Source organism: Drosophila teissieri, chromosome 3L, assembly GCF_016746235.2.
Source record: "Drosophila teissieri strain GT53w chromosome 3L, Prin_Dtei_1.1, whole genome shotgun sequence".
Taxonomy (NCBI): domain Eukaryota; kingdom Metazoa; phylum Arthropoda; class Insecta; order Diptera; family Drosophilidae; genus Drosophila; species Drosophila teissieri.
This window is the reverse complement of record NC_053031.1, coordinates 13,384,804-13,405,510: the sequence shown is the minus strand read 5'-3', so window position 1 is coordinate 13,405,510 and position 20,707 is coordinate 13,384,804. Positions and strand designations below refer to the sequence as shown.

The 20,707-nt window shown below is 42.8% G+C and overlaps 2 protein-coding genes, 1 long non-coding RNA gene and 1 other non-coding gene across 5 annotated transcripts in view; 2 read left to right on the top strand and 2 right to left on the bottom strand.

Annotated features, from left to right (window-relative positions):
* Positions 1–20,707, bottom strand: part of LOC122615634 (protein slit) — a 51,658-nt gene that overhangs the window by 30,104 nt on the left and 847 nt on the right. Inside the window, exons 2-3 of the mRNA XM_043790653.1 lie at positions 16,609–16,827; positions 11,743–11,792 (exon numbers count right to left, since the gene is read on the bottom strand). The gene's annotated coding sequence lies outside the window, so the exon portion shown is untranslated. The remainder of the gene's footprint in view (positions 1–11,742; positions 11,793–16,608; positions 16,828–20,707) is intronic.
* Trnad-guc lies at positions 1,139–1,210 on the bottom strand. The gene has a single exon. It is a non-coding gene; the product is annotated as a tRNA-Asp (tRNA).
* On the top strand, positions 2,023–3,785 carry LOC122615635. Its single transcript, XM_043790654.1, has 2 exons — positions 2,023–2,777; positions 2,830–3,785. Exons 1-2 carry the CDS (start codon positions 2,137–2,139, stop codon positions 3,653–3,655), a joined length of 1,467 nt encoding a protein of 488 aa, XP_043646589.1. The 5' UTR covers positions 2,023–2,136; the 3' UTR covers positions 3,656–3,785.
* On the top strand, positions 14,130–15,975 carry LOC122615636. Of its 2 annotated transcripts, none has more exons than XR_006325863.1 (3): positions 14,130–14,228; positions 15,517–15,574; positions 15,646–15,975. It is a non-coding gene; the product is annotated as an uncharacterized LOC122615636 (long non-coding RNA). The 2 variants fall into 2 exon arrangements; XR_006325862.1 differs by having other exon boundaries at positions 15,642–15,975.

The window sequence follows — 20,707 nt, the reverse complement described above, 5'->3', positions numbered from 1 at the left end:
CGCGGATTGGAGTGTTTGGATTGTGTGTTGTTCGGCCAGGCCGAGCAAACATCATAAATATTTGAAATGTGTCTTCCTAACTGACACGATGATGGTTCCATCGGGGCATCTTCCGAAGAGCCAGCATGCCACATGGCAGCAACAACATTTTGACACGCTTAAGTGTCGGACAGCCCCCATCATCAGCGGTTCCCAACCGATCCGTTGCGATCCGATGCGATCCTCAGTCCGCTCGAAGCGAAGATGTGCGACAATAAATTTGGAAATTATGAACATAATTCTTCATTAACAGCGCGCCTCCGTGTTGCCATTGATAAATTGGAAAATGCGATAGAGCAGAGGCGTCTGTGCCCCCCGGCTCCCCACCAAATTTTCTTTCCTTCTGAGTCTGAAGCTGAATCCGAATCCGAATTCGAAACGAAAGTGAAATGTGAACTGCCCACATTTGCTTTCGTTTTATGCGTCCAGCTGGTGGGTTGGCGAGCGGAGCTCCGTGTTTTGGGATTGGGCCCAATGGTCCAGTGATAAATTGGCGATATTACGGCAGCAGATTATTCAAATATCTGGCCGTGGGCGTTAACCCACAAAAAGGCATTTGGAGAATGCCAAACCAGGCCAGAGATAGACCCATTTCTGATAGTATGTAGTGCCCACTGCCCGCCCGCCGATTGTGTTTGGCATTCAAATTGAAATAACGTGATTTTTGTGGTCCACTGGCCGCTGGTCGTTTTTGTTGCCGGGTAGCTGGTTGACATAGATTTTCCGCTCACTGTAGCTATTGTTTTGCGGTTTTGCGCAGATTTCTGGGCTTGACCGAATCGAAACGCACTTTTTTCCGCTCTCTATTATTTAGTGGGCGTTGGCGCGACTTTCCGACAGTTTAGTCGTTTTTTAGGGCCTAATGCCTGGGGGAATTTAATGGGAATTGACCACTAGTGGTCGAGGTGGTTTCATTATTATTTTTCAAAAATGTTGCTTTGGTTTTGCCAAGCCCTTTAACACAAATTGTTAAATGATTTCACTGATTAAACTTTGGTTGTTTTCAACTAATAAATAATTACCTAATAATTAAAAGTGTTGCAGCTAAATATGTATAAAAAAAACCATTTTGGTTGAATATAAAAATATTAATACATCTCTCCCCGACGGGGAATTGAACCCCGGTCTCCCGCGTGACAGGCGGGGATACTAACCACTATACTATCGAGGATGTTGATCTCTGCGTGTCAAAATGCAAATTCATAGCTATTAATACACGACTTATCTAGCAAATAAGAACCTTTATATAGAAAAAGTAACCAATTTCCGAAACTCGTTCTCCACACGCTTGCGATAACTTTAAACAATTTAATTTACAGATTTTGTTGTAATTACTGATCCGCATTTTTCACATATCTTATGCATTCTGCACCGCAATCAATTGATTTTAATGCGTTTGCAGCATAGTAATCGCCGCGCTGCCCCACTTTATGGGGCATACCAGAGCGCGTTCTCTCTTTTTTTTTTGTTTGCTGGGGCCCCAGAGACCAGCCGTGAAGTGCAATCGGGAGTGGGTCTGTGCCATAGCGGTTTCGAAATGATTCCCACCTCATAACAGCCGCCACCAGGTAAACCGCCTGCCCCTTCTCCCCTCCTCCCCACCTCACCGCAATCCGTATCCGCATGCAACGCGTTCGGCTTTCACAGCCCAATTCACTTGCCGCAAAAACCGCAAGGTGCGTTGTTATAGTTGCTCAAAAGCATTCAAAGCGAAAAATGCATGCACAAAAAAACAAAGGAAAAGCAATTACGCAAGCAAGATGGATTGCAACGCGATCTATTTCGCTATCTCTCTACAAAAAGAGGACCAATAAAAACGAGCGCTGCAACACAACAATTTTCTCAACCTCATATAATTTTCCCAATATTTTAACTCCTTTTAAAACTCTTAAACTGGATGGTAGTGAAACCAAGTTGTTTAATAATTGAAGCAGCTGAAACAATTACTTCAGTGTTTTTACCTTATGTAATATGTTTCCCTTTGCTTTGTCCATCAACCCTATCGAAATATTTCCTTAACAAATTCTGATGTTTTAATTCCTTAAACAAAAAAAAATAAATTTAATTAATAAAAAATAAGAGAAAAAAAGCAATCTCATGTCTGGGCGAAGGTGTGTCATCTGTGGCGAGGAGCCGCCGGCGAAGGACGCGCAGGGCAACGATGCGTATGCGTATCCCAAGACGGAGGAGGAGGCCAGGATCTGGCAGTCCAGTATGGCGGCCAAGAACTGCTGCCTGGAGAGCATCCAGAACCAGTGCTGCGTCTGCGTGCAGCACATTCCCGACTTTGTGAAGCGGGCCAAGAAAGTCGGCAGGAGGCTGCGAAATGAGGAGCGCGAAAAGGAGAAGCGCCGCAAGGAAAGGGAGGGTGGTGAAGGATGCCAGTGTCCGGATGATGGTCAACCAGGTCCGGAACGTCCGTCGGTTAATGTTCTCCTTCTGAACGGAGCGTCGCTGCCCACGTATTGCGGCAAGGGACAGTCCACTGTGGATTTGAAGCCACAGCCGGCGGAGGAAGGCGATTCCGAATTGAAGATAACCAAGAAGCTGGACTCCAAAGAATCGGACACGGAGATCTTTGTGCAGGAGTCGGAATTCAAGGACACCGGCCGCAACTTTCCCGACATCGATGGCACCGAGGTCACCGTTCTACGCACTCCCATGCAGGAGGATGAGCAGCTGGAGGAGGACATGCAGGCGCTGCAGGATGCGGAGCAGGAGCAGGATCCGACTGTCAGGTGAGAAGAATCATTGCCTTGGTTTCGATTATTTTCTACTTTGTCACTTTAGGCAGCGGCGCAACAACTGCCTTCCAGGCTGCACGGATGTCCTGCTCCTGGGCCGTGGCCCCCATTCCTCAGACGAGTGTCCCTGCAAGTGTGAGCAGTGCTCCAAGCCTTCCGGCTTGCCACAGGACGAGCCCTGCTGTCAGCCGGAATGCTGCCCGAAAACCCACACGGAGTACTTCACCCAGCCGCCTTGCGGCTGCGAGTGTGAGCAGCAGGTGCGGCGTGAGCTCACAAAGGTCATTAAGACGCAGGGTCAAAGGATTCGGGAGCTGGAGGAGATGCTCTGCCGGCAGAACAATCTGCGCAACTGCCTGCAGCGAAAGTTGGACGAGCTGTACTGCGAGTTCGGCCGTTTGGATGAGGATGACGGTGAAAGATCGCGATTAACTTGCCCGGGCAGCCTGCGTAGTGGCCCTGAATGTTCCGGTGTCCTGCATCCAATACCACCACCACCTCCGCCAGAGCCGAAGGCGCCGACTGCGCCAAAACGAACACGATCCTATCGTCGGGCAGTGCTGCAAAAGGTTAAGCGCGAGGTGGCTCCGGTTGAAGCCGAGAGGCCTATGTTGGTCGCGGATGGGGAGCGGGTCCACTGGTTCGCGGAGAAGAGCACCCATTCCGAGAACGTCACCCATCGACCAGGCTGGGTCAATGTGCCACAAGAGGAGGAGTTGGAGTCGGGGAGCAGGATGGCGATTCGATTCGGAAAGAACAGCACCTACGTGATGTCCGACAAGAAGTCAAGCCATTCCATATCCCAGTCCGCGCCGCAATCCACCTCCAATTCCAGCTACTCCTTGACCACCGCCAGAGCCCCCCGCACCTGATGTGCCATCCTCTGCCCTCCGTATCCCATATCGCGTATGTCCCATATAGCCTACCCATATGCCCTTTTGGATCTTCCCGTCCTGTGCAATCATGCAAATACAAATATATACTCTTTTTTCCGGCTCTGTGCAAATGTTTTAACCCAAATATTTTGTAGACATGCAACATTTATGTAGACAGGCTGCAAACAATTTGCAGCTGAGTGAGCGACAGGGCACTGAAAAAATTCCGCTTTTCGATTTCGCTGTGGAATTGTTTTGTTTCTCTCTTGATACGAGTCCTTTTCATAGTTCATTTAATGTCTCTGAAAAAGTGCGAAAGTAAAGATGCGAATAATTCCTTTAAACTGAATGAGGTTTTCTTGTAATATTACATATACAATTTTTAAGTTAATAAATGCATTTTTTCAGTTGAAATGCAATATTTCCAGCGACTGAGAGGAAGGAAAGAATAGATCGAATAAAAGCCACTCTCGGGCCGAATGCGAACCACTTGAACACCCCTCGCCAGCGACAGCTGTGTGCAAATTGTTGCCATTTTATGGCATTTCGGTGCAAACGAATGCAGCTGTCCCACCTCCGCCCCCTCCGACCCCTCAGCACTCTAAGCCACCCCTCAGCAATTTAGGGAGCAATTTTCGCTTACTATTCTAAATGTTCATAAACACATTAAAATGATAATTAAAAGAATTTCGCTCTCTTTTCATTTTTCGCACATCAGCGGCAAAGTTAATGCTGCAATTTTGCGTCTGCATTATTTATTTATTATGTATGCAAATGCATTTAATTGCATGGCGCAGCCAGAAAGAGACAGGCAGAGAGCGGAAGGAGCGAGAGGCAGATAGCGGATAGTAGAGGAGCTGCAGGCGAGGCAACGTCAAACAATTTGCATATTTTAGCATGTAATGAAATTTGTAATAATTCTGCAATTAATTGCGTACGTGTCCTTGTTTATGGCCCACGTTGCAGTTCGGGATGTTCGGAGTCCAGTTTCATTTTCAGTGGGTTGTGTGGACCTCTGGCTTTTCCCCCCAAGAGCCGTGAAAATTCAGCGCAAAATGTTCACGGCTTTGGTGTATAATGTAATGGAATATGCATTTATAAGGTCACTTTATTAAAGCCAACTTTTAAGTATCCTTTTTTAATTTAAATTGTTTAATTCCTCTTATAAATTATTATAAGGTATTATCCATTTAAATCTCTTCTTTTCCAATTAATAACTCACTAATAAATAAGCAAATCTTGATAATGATGTATGTATGTTCCATATTTGATCAGAGTATCAGTCTGATACTTTTAATGTATTAATCCACCCCTTTGCAAGTTGCAATTGCCAATTATGTTTTCATAAATATTTGAAACTAGCAAGACCATTACAATCGAACACGGCTTGTTTCATTTGCGAATCTCTCGAAATTGCCACATTTTAGAACCCCGACTTTGACCTGCACTTGAAAGTGGGAAAACAAAGCAATCGACTGCGAATCCACCCCTGATATTTCCCAAAAGTCCTTCATTGGCGGCGGCTGCTTTACAATTTGCGTGTTTACAAGTAAATTTCCAACATGAATATTTATTTATTTTACCATTGCAACGCAGCAAATGGAGTTGTGTGTGCTGTGTGTATTGTGTGTTGTTGTGGCAGTGCATTGTTGTTGCCAGCGGCTGATGTTGATGTTGATGGGTTGTATACCTTTGGCTAGGTGTTCGACATGGTCCTGTTGTTTTAATCCCTGTCCGCCCCCGCCCCCCTCGAAGTCCGCCCACTGAAGCCACCTTAACCCCTTGGTGGATTTTCAATAACAAGCTGCCAAGGTTTCCATTGCCAGGCCGGTGTTGTTGTTGTTGGTCATTTTGTTGTTTGTTTTTAATTGTTTTGCATGTTTTCGTTTCATTTGCAGTCGTCCCATGTAAAAAGGGATAAAAACCAGGGGGTGGGAATACGAATACGACACCGTCATTATGGCGAGAATAACAACAAATATTTATGCTGATTTTTATGCTACTTGGGCGCTTAAAAGTGTATTTAAATTTCGAAGATGTCAGTCGGCAGTTGGCAGTTGGGTTGCACTCGATTGCCTATCTGACAGCCATGTACTTTGATTTTCATTTCGATTTGATGTTTTTCAATTTTGTTAAGGGTCCTGCCACGTCGGTGATATTCCCACCCCCCGCGCCTGGCATCATTTGTTGGCACGATTTTGTTTTTACTCTTAGCTGTTTTTTAGGCAGTTTTCATGTTTGTTTATTCTGCAATTGTCTGGACGGCCAGACAGACAATAGATTTCAAGGATGGTTTCATTTCAGCTGCGTCCATTTGTGTTTCATTTTCATTTCTCCTTTTACGGCTTGCAATAATCATTTGGCGAGCAAAGGAAGCGGAAGCACAAAAGGGAAAAGGAAGCGGGCCAAAAAGGAAAAGTGCCAAAAGGAAAGTCTCATAAAATTAGTAGCAATGACTTTAAAACGCCATGTTTTCCAGCACTCCACCACCTCCACGTTCGATGTATCCATTCATTGCCTTTCTTTTTTTCTAGGTTCTTTGATGATGATTTTTTCATTAGTTTCGCGCCGTTTGAGGCCGCCAATTAAAATAGAAAGAGACGACGTTCAATATTAAAAAATATTCCGACATTTCCACAAGAACTAATAGAAAAAGCAGCATGTACACATAGAACATTTTTTGCTTAACTTTAAAATTATGCCTTGCAAGTAATTTAAATTCAGCCATAAATTTCCTCATAATTTGGCAATTTCCAGCGCCCTTCCTATTGAATTTCCTGCTACGTTTGCACAAGCAAACGCAGCTCTAAGAGAATATAAATGCCATTCTGAGTTTTTCCTCGGCTTTTCTTCATATTTATCCGGCAGTGAGAAATTGCGCAACAAAAATACGAGTATGTACGCATGTTTAGTGTATGGTGTATCGGGAAAAACACAGCCAAAATAAACCCTTGAGAGGAAAATAGACGGAGACCCTGAAGGATTCGCACACAGAACAATAGGGACAAGGACGAAACTGAACGGAAATCAAGAGCAGGCAGAATAATAGTCAATAAAATATTTGCACGAACCAAAAACCATTCAAGCGCATCTCGGGGACTCCTATATCAATACCATCCACCCAGATAGAAACAGAGGGCTTACGAATACAAAAAGTGGCCCAGGCATTGAAATAACATTTGGCGAGTGCAAAAAGTTCCTCAAGTGCAGCAGCATCATCATGAACCGAGGAAAAAGATGACAGCCAAGGAGAATTTAACAAAAATAAAAGCAAATACAGACAGTCCTGGGAAAAGTGGCAAAAAAAAAAAGAAGCAAAAGAAAAAGAAAACAATTTTCAATGTTTTTGCTTCTAGTTGGGGACGCCTTATTCAATGCCATCGGTGGGCGGATAAAGTGAAAATAAAGAAAAAAGAAAGCACACTTTGAGCCAAGTTACTTGAGAGTTTCAGTCACAAAAATTTTTACCCATGACTGGACAACAGTGGCGGCAAAAAGCGTTCGGTTCGGTTCGGTTCGACCTCTCCAGCAAAACAAAGCAGGAAATGGCTGCCAGGATATTGACAATGGCAAAGGCGGTCGGGGGCGTGGCCATGGCCGCTGTGCATCCAGCGTGAAATGCGACAACCCTGGCCGGCCAAGAAAGCGAGATAAAAGAGTTGCCAGCCATTTAAAGCGCATCTTCTTCGGCCATAGAAAAGTTTCAAATTTACTTCTCCCACTTGTGGATCCTTCACTTACTCGCTTACTCGCCCCATCCCTTACTTACCCACTCACCCCGCCCATTTCGCCCCCCCTTGAGCACTTGAGCTACTTAAGGACATTTTAGTTAAATTTTATGTCGATTTCCGCTGGACTCAGATTTCAGTTTGCCAATCTATTGGAATTGCGGTCGAGCATCGAGGAAAAAAAGGTCAAGCCCATTAAATTTATAATGCGCTGGAGAGAGAAACAGAAACCCAGTAAGGACGAAATGGGCGTGGCAGCTGTGTCCCTGCTGCTTTTCTGTGTGTGTATGGGTGTGTGTGTGTGTGTGTGTGCGTAGGAGAGTGCCTTAAGTAGGTCAGTTTTGTCTGTCATAAAATGCAATTGGAGCGCATAAAAGTGCCCCGCGAATCGCAAGTGAAATGTCAAGTTGTAAATAAGCAGAACTGCGAAGGGGGACGTTGGGCCAAAGGGCGTGGCCGGTTAAGGGATCTGAAGGAGCAGGTCCTGAGAAGGGCGTTGTCGTCAAGTGTCGAAATGACCCAAGAGGTTTGACGTTTGATATCTGCAATCAAGTCAATTGAGATGGGCCCAAAGAAGGTTATTTAAATCGAAAGCTTAAATCATGAAAGTAGGGGAATGTATCATGTAATATTATCTCAAGGGATTACAGCATAGTAGCTTTAAATTTGTATGCTAGTCAAAGCAGACAAATATTAAATTACATTTTTATTTAATATAGTTTTAAAATATAAATGTATTTCACATATTTTTTTAGCTGAGCTCAGAATCTTTCCATTTGCGAAAAACCCAAGTGCTTCCCAGGGACTCGCTGTAAAATCATTTGAATCAGTTATCTGCTCGCTGTCCGCACTATCTGCACTCAAATTCCCCGACACTTTCGGGCCTTTGTTACTATGCAAATGGGCAAACATTTTGGCTTAAAAGCTTTGTTACGACCACCGTACCGCCGAATAGCATCGCGTACTTGGTCTAGACGTCTGTTCAGCCACTTCAATTTGGCCCGAAAGCCGGAGAAGCGGAGGAGGCAGCTGCCAGAGCTGGCAGAGCTGGGGGCGTGGCAGCCCCCTTGAGTTGCGATTACGGCCATGAGGATCATGGCCTGGGCTGGGCCCCTCCTCCCATAATTGATATTCATATGCAGCGCGGATGCCGTTTGCCTGCATCTCATTAGTGGCAGTCGCTGAATCCCGCATTTATCCCTATGTGTACCTGGCTCTTATAAATAAGCACATAATCAGGCGACAAACGCGGCTGTGGATGCCACGTGCATAAATAAATAAGTAATTTGCAACAATTTCCATAACTCGGTCTGACATCTCCACTAGGCAGACTCTCGGCCACATTGCTCCCAAGTGTTATGACTAACTTGGCTCTCTCCAACGGAAAGCGCAGAGCTCCATCTGATGATGATGATGTCAGTTGCCAGCCAGCCTGCCAGCAAAAGCAGCCAAAGCAGCAGCCCCACCAGTCAATAAACATAAATATCGGGCTGAAGATGGTCGTGGAGCATCGTTAAGTGTTTGGCTTTATGGCCAAAATGGGCGAGAGACTTGGCGGCCCGGCTTGGACTTTAATTAGCGCCTGGCCTGACAATTAAATAATATTTTCGCCAACTCACAGCTCGCAGCTCACAGCTCATCCCCACCTTCCACTGCCACCATCTCTCTCGTCTGTGGAGCCGCCGACTTGTTAACTCGCTGCCTGACAGTCTGCCAACAAGTTTTAATTACAACCCGAACGACAGTGCAAAAATGAACATAAAAAACACTGCAATAAGACGAGTAGGAAACGAGCAATTGATTAAGCCGAGCCTTAAAAATACCCTATTTTTTAAAAGGAAGAAGTGGCTGTGCTAACCAAATGAATGGAAATAATATTCCTAATTGCATTACCATTTTTTATTGCCTTTTTATTTTGATTTATGCTGCTGAAATGTATCATCATTTCACATCATCATTCGACAGCTCATAAAAAAATACAACATAAAGTGTAGTTTTTACCATCGAGTCTTAAGCACTTAGTTGCCAAGTTTATAGTATAAACGTTGTTCTATCAAACTTCACCGACTTTAATGTGATCGTTAATATTAATAGGGAAAACAGGGAAATGATAATAATAAATGGTAATTGCCAGTTTAAGCGCATTTTTAAAATTAAGTTTCACATTAATTCTTGAAATATAAACAAAGTGTTTTAAAGCAGTGCTAACTATATGAAATGGCCTACCAGGATAAACAGGCTTTTCAATATAGTACGGTTACCCATTTGAGCAAAAAGTGTCCCCTGGCCAGTTAGTTTTTGATAGTCGCTGGCTTCTTTTAATGACTCCAACTGGCCCGCAGCAGCATCCAACTTTTTTTATGACTGTATGCAACTTTTTTTTAACACACTTTATGGTGTGTGATTGTTATCCGGCTCTAGGTTGGTTGTGGCAGTCGGTTTGCAAAGCTTTTGTTCAACTTTTACGGCTCCCTAGCCCTATATACCCAACTACACCCCCTCTTTGGCCCACTGGGTAGTGGTGGTCGGTCCGTCTTCGTTGCTGATGACACATTTTTGATATGTCGCTAATTTGAATTTGAAAATGAATCGAACGGCAACGGCGAACGGCAGCCCTTTTATTATTTATTTATTTATTAGTGTCATCAAAAGAATTTATGACAGTTCAGGCGTTGTACAATTTTCCGGTTTAGCTTTGATTTTCGTTTCATTCTCGTTTACGAGTGTTGATTGGTCGCCTGACATATTGACTTGCATTTTGTCAGCAGCGTTTTGTCCCATTTGATTCGATTTGATGAAGGTTGTTTCTATTAGCGCCCATTAAACGGCGGAAACTCGACTCACATTCAACCTTGCCTACTTTGATTTGGGCAGATGTTCTATTGCTGAGGAAATTTTTGGTAAAATGAGATAGGGAAAGGTTAACCATTGCAAATTAAATGGAAAATGTGAACAATATAAACAACAAATACTTTACACCGCCAAATCTAATTTAAATAAATCCGTTAACCATTTTATTATTTATATCATATACTCTTGAGGTTTCTTTTTGTATGGGAATTACATTAGAATAAACATTATTTTAGGGATTCGTTTTAATCCAATCACCTCATTCCGATTACTTCACCCCGGGCAATTACTGCAACCACCTTTTGCTGGTCTCGCCAATTAGTTGACCAAACCTGAAACCAATACGAAGTTTGTTTTATCAAGTATCTGGCAAACACTCAAACACTCGATGCAATTTAAACAAATATATGCAGACACTGCCTCAAAAGAAATGGCGCACACGCCCCTCGCTGTCAGGGGGCGTGGCAGGGTGGTGGTAAGCGATAGCCCAGACAGATACTTTATGCCGTACGTGCCAAATAAAACTCCACAGCCACTGACCCATCCAGTTTTTGAAATGCAAAAGCCAAGAGCCAGAAAGGAAAATTGCAGTAGCGAAGACAATTTTCCTGGCACGCAAAGCGGGGCGGGAAAACTGGAGGTTGGCGAAAATGCAGACGGGTACATGGATGGACCCATGTGTGTGCATGACTTGGGAGACCCGCGATCTCCAGGACTGCTCTAAAGTGGACGGAAACCTGGACCATTGGACCAGGATTGGATTTCTAATGTGCATTCGTTGTCTGCCGTCAATCCATTAAAAATCGCACCGGCGACAACAAAAACAGCACCAGCAAATGCGGCACGTACGGTTTTATTTCTTGGTCTGGACTACTCGGTTCTCGGCTCTCGGTTCTCGATTCTCGGTGCTCAGAACTTGGTAGATAACATTTGTATTTAAAAGACACTTTACGGATTGCTTTTGAGCGCCGGCGAACCGGTCGCCGTGCTGCCCAACTTCTTCGCTGTGCAACCATTTGTAGTTTATCGGAGGCGAATCTTGAAGTACCGCCCGGTACAAGCCGCATGTCAAAATGTCAATTTTTGTTTCGGTTTCTTTTCCCCAGTGCGCTGTGTGGCACGTCCTCTGTGGCCTCTTGTGGCATGCAAAATTGCCACATGTTGCGTAAACTAGTTTCGTGAGTCGTGAGATATATCACCTGAGTCTCGCGTCTAACTGCACTTGCAGAACTTCTACATATACTCGCATACTCGCAAGTATGGTTATTGCCACAGCGATCTCAGACTCAACCATTCGGCCTGTCATGTCCCCGCTTTTCCAAATGTGCTCGCTATGATCGGTGGCCTGACTGGCCAATGGACAACGGTGCGGACTACCAGGGAATATGTAGAATATGTAGCATATGTAGCTTATTTCCCCGGCAAACGGCCAACTTGTTCGACAACAGCCTTGGACGGCTGAGATGCCATTAGATGGCTGGGAATTGAGTCTCGGTGTGAACTTACCCTTATTTACTCGGCAGGTGTTTCGGCTAATGTGGCGAGATGTTTGATATCTGTAAAAATGTAAAAGTGAGAAAATTTAATAAGATAGCTATTAAATGTAAAATAATATGCATTATATTATATAAAAATCTTTGCTTATGTTCTTACTACTAAGAGGAAACACATTCTCTGCTGTTGAAAGTCACTTTTAACCACCAAAGTTGGCACCGCCTTAGCCCTATTAACTTGGTTTAAATGCTCGCCTTTCGCTTTGGCGATATTTTTCTGAGAATGCCACCCAAGGCGAATACTTCTTGTACAATACAACATAGAAGACTTTGTTGATTACCCCAGAAGCGAAGGCAAATAAAGTTTATTACCCAATGGCCGTGTGCCGTTTTAGAGTTTCTGGCAGTTTTTTCGGCATTAATGCGAAGTTTATTTCTCCTTCGTTTTTGCGGGCATAATTAAGCGCACTTTTAAATATTTCGACCTATGTTGTGTGTGTTTGCTTGAATCGTAAAACGAACTGGAGTACCGACTAGGTCGTAAAAGCAAAGACTTATTTTTTTGGACCTCCCAAGATGGGCTGGGAAACTTTTGCATGAGCCACGAGACGCGTGTGCCAAGAAAGAAAGTATGATGAGTAGGGAAAAAAAGGTCAACAATTTTATAGCCATTTCCCGCTTAGGTTTCTAGGTGTTAAATAATAAATACGCCCAGGAATCGCTCTCTCCCAGTCGATAAAACCGGGCGTCTCGGAGGCCCAGGACTTGCGTGTCCTGACTTACAGTTCACTTGGCCCACACAACTCTCCGTTTTCCATTTTCCATCCTGGCCGATGCATGATGACATTTTAATAGCTAGCCCAATCCTCAAGGAGGCAGAAAAAAAAGAAAGCAATAAGAGCATTTCCCGTCCGTTTACGAGCACTCATAAAACATTGAAACAATGACGAAAGCCCAACACTTTTCCTGTTTGTATTTTTTTGCCCGTGCATGTGTAAGGATGTGTAAGACCCTGTGGAACCATAAACAAATTCGCCATTAATTGCTTAATTTTGCTAGCCACCTTATCGACCGAGTCCACAGTTCAGCTTTAAAGACTCATCACAAAAGCAATTAAAGGCCCGCCAACAACAACTGCCGCCACTGGAAAAACCTTTTTCTGCAGACTACACTAATTTAATTAGTTCAGGTTGGGGCTGTAGTAAGCTATTTAGTCCCTGTCTGGGGCTCCTTTCCTCAGTTAGAGCCGCCAAATGAAATCAGACTTCAAGCGATACAATGTTTAATATTGCCCTGCACAAAGGGAGCACGCACAGCGAGCTCGAAAGGTGCGCGAAATATATGTAATACACCATATAAACATATATAATAAATATTTCATATTAAAAGCATACGCTTATTTATGCAATATTTAAAATTATAATTTATATACTATACATATTTATGGATTTTGCAAAAATAAATGTGAAATAATTCGAAAACACCTGTATCTTATAAATACTTATGTATCCTGTAGATACCCGAGTAGCCTTTTGTCCATGGCGCACACCTTAGGCCCCAAGATCCCCCGAGGAAGCTAGTTCTTTTCGTACATGTCATTGACTCACACCCAAGGAAAGAGACAGGGAGTGAGTGAGAGAAAGAGAGAGAGAGACAGTCCGGAATGGTACAGAAACATAAAATTTGCCGCAATTCCTAGGGCGTCGTCATCGCCGTTGTCGTCTCGTTTTGTAGGTGACTTTGGCTGTGCGGCATATAAATAAATATTATATTACCCTCAGCGAGCAGGAAACCTTAGACCCGCGTCGCAAATGTGAGACACACTTCCCGCCCCTCGCCCCCTTTTGTTTGCCTGCTGAGTTGTTAATTAAATATTTACCCTGCTTATTTGCAAAATGAATAACTTTAGCATTTTATTTCACATGACGCAGTGTGTGTAGCTCCTATGTACATATGTAGCTCCTAGGGATATCCTGCCCGCACTCTAACCTTTTAGCACATTTATGCTTGGCTTCGGAGACACTTTAAGTTCGCCTTTGGCTGCAGCTTTAATTGCCTTTATTGCGGAGTCTAGATACATGCAGAAAAATATCTGGATTGTAAGTAAAACCTTACAGAATTACCTACTATTTACTATATAACTTTGAAATTAGAACGAACAGTTGGAGGTTATGAGGTCTCCCAGGCAAAGTCGCCAGTTTAACTGGCTTTCGTTAGTCACTTCGCAAGTTGAGCTCACCTATTACATCATTCAAATTCTCTCACAGCCTTCTAGCTGAAAATTAAAGCCAGTCGCATTTGCATTTAAGTTTTCATTTTTCTTCTCACATATTTATTTATTTACTTTTTTCAAGCGTTTTGCTACGCTTCACATTTACGTGTTGATCGCTCGTTCCGGCACACAAAGCGAAACTTGTTTTGCAAAGTGCCATTCAAATACTCGCTGTAGTCTGAATCTTGGCCCATCTAATGACTTCATTTCTGTTGTTGTTTCACAAGGTGAGTTGGACGAATCTCAAATATTTCAACAGCTGAAGTTCCGCGCTGAGCTAGGAGTTTACCCCAGAGAACTTTGCATAATTGATTAATAATTGTGGCGGACAGGTGGCGCCCCCCGAGCGACCACGCCCCCTTGGCGACCGCTGCCCGCCAATCGTTAAATATTCAAATGAACTATCCAGACCGCCCTAACCCATTAATTAGTCCGACTTGAGCACACATTAGATAAATATTGTGAAACTTGATTAAAAGCAAACAGTTCGAACTTCGAGCTTTGGATCGAAAAAAATTTCACTCTCTCGCTTTAAAAGGGGTTCCACAATCCAGAGATAGATAAAGATACTCGTAGGTCAAGAAAGGGGGAGAATCTATAGAAGAGGGGGCGTTACCCTAAACGTACTATTGATTTTACTTACATTCGAGTTTTTGCTGATTTGCTGTTCATTTTGTTTGTTTGGCCTGCGCTTGTTTGTCTGTTTGTTTGTTTGTTTGTTTGTTGATTTTCTGTTTGCTTGACTCGAAAATTATTTGGGTTAAACCAACAGCAACAGGCAATCAATGCAATAGTCGGAGCTCGTAGGAAAGACTTCAAATGGGATTGAAGCACTGATATTTTCCGAAATTGCTTCCTGGTATGGAAGTTTCTTTCATAAAATTATGAAATTCCAAGTTTCATTGCGGAAGTGCAAAGTTCGAAACTTGAATGCGAATTATGTACAAAAACAGTGCTTAAATATAACGGAGTTCCTTTTAAATCAATAGAATGCTTATGACATAAAACTTGAAATAAATATTCTTTATTCTCTACTTTTACTTTATGTTATCCCCATTTCACTGCCTTTTCTTGTTTCAACTTGTAACGTTTCTAAGCTCATTAATTCGTCTTCAAACACCTGACTAATCCAATAAGTTGTTCAACTTCTCAGAACCAACTTTAACCGCAGAAACTTTAACACGAAGCAAGTTAATTTGTCGCAGCTAGGAAACTAGCTTATAGGTAAACAACGAACATGTCAACAAAACTTAATAGAAATTAACTGGGTAAACACGAAAAGAAGCGGGAAATACTTGCTTAATTAACTGGCAAAACTTTCGGCAGAAAGGACACAGAGATGGAGGTGGGGGAAGTGTGGGCGTGGGAACCCTTTTATTAAAAGGATAAATTGCCGCAACGTGGCGTATGCGCAATTAACATTTATGGCAATTAATTATACGATTATGCATACGCCGTGTGGCACAACATAATCAGCCAAAGTTTCTGTCTATTCTATTCTGGCTCCTAATGAAGGCATCAAATCCGAAGGCGACAAAATGTTTACCACCGTCATTTTTTGCCCCCCCTTTCGGTAAGCTATAATTATGGGTAATCAAACCGTTTTATTTGATGCTCTAACTAATGATCTTTTTGTCTAGGCAGTCAGCAAGGTCGAAACCGTAAACGAGCCATTCAGAGACTTGAGGCTTTAATTAATCGTTGTATCGCCAACAACTCTGATTAACCGAACCGAACCGAACCGAAATACTAAAATACTGCCCCCGAGGCAGCTCAATCTCGTTAATTGATATGCAAAATCAAATGGCCACTAAATGGTGCGAACCAAAGAATTACGCAGAAGTGCCGGGCCAGGTGAAGGTTTCGCGGGTTATCCAAGGAATCCAGGCCACAGTTCGTTGAACTCGCAGAGGGGAGTGTCACAAGTCATTACGCACAATAAAACAAAAGTTAATTGAATAGCCTAAATCTGCAGCCAGTAATTGCATTTGTTTGTACAAAACTATGTGTAGAGTATTACAAGTTAACCAGCTCAGAATATTATATGCAAGTGAAAAAAATATATATTTTTCATTATCACGTGAATTTTCTCTGTTCTACCTATTCTAAACAAAGTCAGCCAATTTGTTTTGACATATTTTTGCTCGACTAGGCAGAATTGTTCAAAACACCGAGGGAAAACACAATGAAAGCTGAGAGACACAGTGCACACAGAGATACAGATAGAAAGCTAAATCATTTCGCTGAGAACATTTTTACAGATTGCGGTTTGGGGCTTTCTTGCTCGCCTTTCTGACATGCTGATAAAGCAAATTTTGGATGCCTCCCGCCCCCGAGAGTATCAATAAGCCCATAAATTTAAAAGAGAACCGCACAGCACAAAACAAATGTAAATACATATAAATTTGTTGTTGTCAGCCCATTTTCATATTTATTTCCCAGCTCTGCCTCACATTTCATGTGACGTTTGCTCTTATTTATGCCCAGACTTTTTTGTGGGCGTCTCCAATGCGGCCGAAACACAATCTATCTATCTATCTATCTCGGAATTCATCTATCTGTATCTGGTGTCTTCTAACTTTAAAATTTTGCATATTTGTAACTTACTCGCTTCTGTCTCGCCCGATCTCGATTTTATGGATCATGTTCTGTTTGTCGTCATGCTAGTTTTTCGGACTATTAAATGGTTCCGCGTTATATTAATGGATTTTGGCTGTTGTCTGTTGTGTTTGGCCATAGCGAGTCATTATGTACATATTTGTTGAGCAAAGTTTACATTTTGACACTCGGCACAGATGTTTCTGGCGGAACTTGGCCTTTCTGGCCCTGAAATATTCAAAAACATGTGAGTTTAGTTAATGCGAAATTAGCCGAACGATTATCTCTTGAGCAATGAGTTCATTAATCAGCTATGGAAGCTCATGTCTGGGAACTGAATTGTACTGTTGGAAAATGTGTTTATTTTCCTTTAAATTATTTTTAGACATTTACACCTTAGGATAAATATATATGGTTAAGAAACCAAAATATAAGCAAATGAGTGTGGACTTGTGACATTAGTTTATTAATACTGCAACGACTGCAATGAACTGCAGTGGCACAATTGCGTTTTCGAAATAGAAAATGACATACCTGAATCATCAGCCCTCACTGTCGCAGCACTCTTAATCAACGAATTCTTTCTTTATGGGCTTATCCTATCTATAAATTATTTCCACATTATGTGCCCCACTCCATTCGCCAGCAAGAACAATAAGTAGGCTTTGACGTCTTTCCATTGAGCTCCTCCCAGTGAGTTGGCTTTGTTCCCTTTGGCCCCTCAACGGCCCCAACGCCCACGAAAACCACAAATATTGACCAACATTCAGGGCCCATAAATACGTAAACAGTCCATTAGTTCCACAACTCCCCAAGCCGATCCATTTCCATGGCAGCAGCAGCAGCAGCAGCAGCAGCTTGCACAACAGCACATTCGTATCACGAATGCAGCGGATTCCTTTTGTGTGGAAAATCAGAAATCGAAGCCAAGTCACACCCTATCGAGGCATAGATCCAGAGTGGCTCTATCTTATCGGCTGGCGCCTTATCGCCCAAAGGTAAACACAAGATAACCGGCGTTCCACTCCACAGCGACTCCACTCATTTGCCAAATGACGCATAGAATATTACTGGGGCAGAGGAAGTGAAACTGGAAAATGAAATACTGTTTGTATGGTTCATCAGCCGAGCATGGGCTAAATATAAACATCAACGAACAGAATAAAATAGAATAGAAGCATTCAGAACTAGGTGAAAACGGGTACGGGTATAGTTTATTTTGATTTCGATATTTCGATTTGAGTGGCAAGTACTGGGCATGTTCATAAACTCGCTCTCGAAAGTGTCAATGGCACGTTTCACCAGCTGCTGCCAGCTTTTCTCACACCTTTCTCCTCGCATTTCCCGCACCTGATCTTCAATATTTTGGGCTGATGAGGTGGGCGAAACCGCGCATATGGCACCCGAAAGCTGCCAGCCCATTTTTAATTGCCACTACGTGAGCGAAATTTTGAAAACACAAATCGAAAAAGAACATCCGTTCGCAGAGTCAATTATGCTAATTAAATTTATGATGGAGCCGATAGTTATGGGCAGCCAGATAATGCCCATATAATGGAGCCTGCTCCATCTCTCGCATTTCCATTCCATTCCATTCGATTCGATTCGGTTCATTTGCAGTTTGTTGCCGATTTAATTGCAAAGTAAATCTCTAGAGATATTTGCTTTTAATGGACTTGGCTTGGCCACGGGGCCTAGTTATTAGTTATTAAAATAGAAATAGAAATTACTTTGACTTTGACTACAAAAAATCACATAATTGCTGTTGTAAAATGTTTTGATTTCAGGCCTAATGGTGGTCATTCGGGGGAACTCAGTTTCGTACTTGTAATTTGGGGTGATTTTCTGGGGTTATTAGAGTTTCAAGTATTCGCTTGGCATTATAAATGTCAAGGCAGCAGAATCTCGATTGTATCTTGATGATAGGATAGGGTTGGGCGATGAAATGTTTGTGCTTGGTGGTTGAATTGAAAAGTGAAAAATCAACGAGGGTTATGAAAATATCAGTGGTAAGATTTGCTAAATCTGATAATATTGAATCATCGGGGTATTGCGTTTTTTATTTCTCTGTGGTAGATTATACTGGTCATTATAAAGTGGTTCCTTTCTATTGCCTAGCTATAAATCATCATTGCATTAATCAACATTTCCACTCCTAATTCTGCTCCGTCCAATTAGCTGCCATTTATTTTTACCACTACAATTACCTCATCGCACAGAGCTCCAAAAAATATTACCCCATGTTAGCCAACAGCCAACATAATTTGCCCAATCCTTGCATAACTTTCCCTAATCGCATTAAACGGAAAATTCTTACCGAATCTCAGTCATCGCAATATGTTTATGTTTATGTCTGTGTCTAACGTGGAAGACATCGTCGGCGTCAATAATTACAGAATCGAAGATATATATATACATATACCCCACATAAAAAGAGAAAGAGGGAGATGGCAGCTCCCGCATCTCTTGAGTTTTCCTCGATTTTTGGGGCAGGCACGCCACATGCTTTTTAACCTTGATTAAGTTGACGTTCTAATGATGCTGCTAATGGTGGCAATGATGTTCTTAATGATGATGCCACTGATGATGATGCCGATGGGATGCGGACGGGAATGGGAATGGGAATGAGAGTGGGGCTGGCTGCTGAAGATGCTGCCGCAACATCATTAACAACATTATCAGCAACAACAAAGGCGGAGGAAAACTTCACGAGTATTTTTTGTTTTTAATTGCCGCCTGGCACTTAGCTAATGTAATTTATATTACATCTTGCTGCCGCTCTAAAAGCTTTAAGTAGCTAAAAAAGACAACCAACACAGCAGCAACAGCCAAAGTGCAGCATCTGAGAGTGGAGAAGGTTGTAAAAAGAAGTGTGGGACCCAAAGACGTAAAGTTTTGTTTATATTTACCTAACATTGTACTTGAAAGATATTTTCGTTCTTATCGTTTCTTTTCTTTTCTCTTCTTTTCTACCTCAGGTTCTTGCTGTATCCATCTTCATCTCCCCGTTCTATTTGTTTATCTAATGGTTAGAAAATATTTAAGCGGCAAAATGTGTAGCTCTGAGATGGCTAAAAGCTGCTGCTTATTCCTTCGGTTTTTTATTTACGAAGGTCATAAATACGAATTCCTTCGGGTCAGTGGAGAGAAGTAAAAGTTTCGATTTTGGCTCAGACTCTTCTTCTTCTTCATCTTCAACCAAAACGGATGGTCTCGAGTCGAACAGTTGCCATAATTTCAATTTATGTAAAGGAGGGAGGGCGGGGGCGTAGTGGTCTGTGCCACCTGCCCCCATGTTACCTGGCTTTTATCTTAAATGTTTTTTCCTGTTGGTAATTAAAAAGTTTTCTGTTTCAGAGCCAGCTAGCAGTTGTCTGCTTAGCTAATGCAGGTTGGAAGTTTTCTGCTTCGGCCTTGGCGTTTTCGGTGGGGATTTGGGGCCTGATAACAACGGAGGCTGGCAGCTTTAATGAGTGGGGATTTGCTTTAAGATTTCGCCTCGAGGCTGTTCTCGGATGGAGATAATGAAGGTCACCAGTAGATGGGCAAAACGGAATAGAAGGCGCAAATAAAGATAAGCATGTATCTAAAAAAGGTTGCTTCTTTGGGTGATCATCTTGAAAATAGTTTACAAATACGGAATATTGCTATGGAATACTTATACAAAAAACTGTAACTCTAAAACCTTTATACCACATTAAAGTCAACGCATGTTTGGCACAATACCACTAAAAGTGTTCTCCTACTGCCACTTCCCTCGAAATTATCTAGAGTTCTGCCCAAACTCTATTCCCATTTAGAATTCTTCGAACTTTAGTACATCCCAGCTTCCTAGACTTATGCCAGCTCACGTCTAACCCATTCCCAGTTGGCCAGGCTTGGGCAAGCCAGTGGGACCAAGCCGACATTCCTCAAAAGTGTCAACGAGAAAGGCCCACAACACGAGACATTCTGACCGCCCAGCCGCCCAGCTGCCCCAGCGCCCGAACTGAGCCCCACCTCGTTCATTCATAAAGATCCACATCTCCATAAAGAGGGGCGAGCAAACACGAGTCCAGGCAGCACCTAACAAGTTCCCGGAATCGCACACCTCGAACCTCGAACCTCG

Bases quoted from the DNA above. Each gene is read 5' to 3' on its own strand.
- LOC122615635 (XM_043790654.1), top strand. From the start codon at position 2,137: ATGTCTGGGCGAAGGTGTGTCATCTGTGGCGAGGAGCCGCCGGCGAAG. The intron at 2,778-2,829 runs GTGAGAAGAATC...TTGTCACTTTAG, and splicing joins GAGCAGGATCCGACTGTCAG to GCAGCGGCGCAACAACTGCC.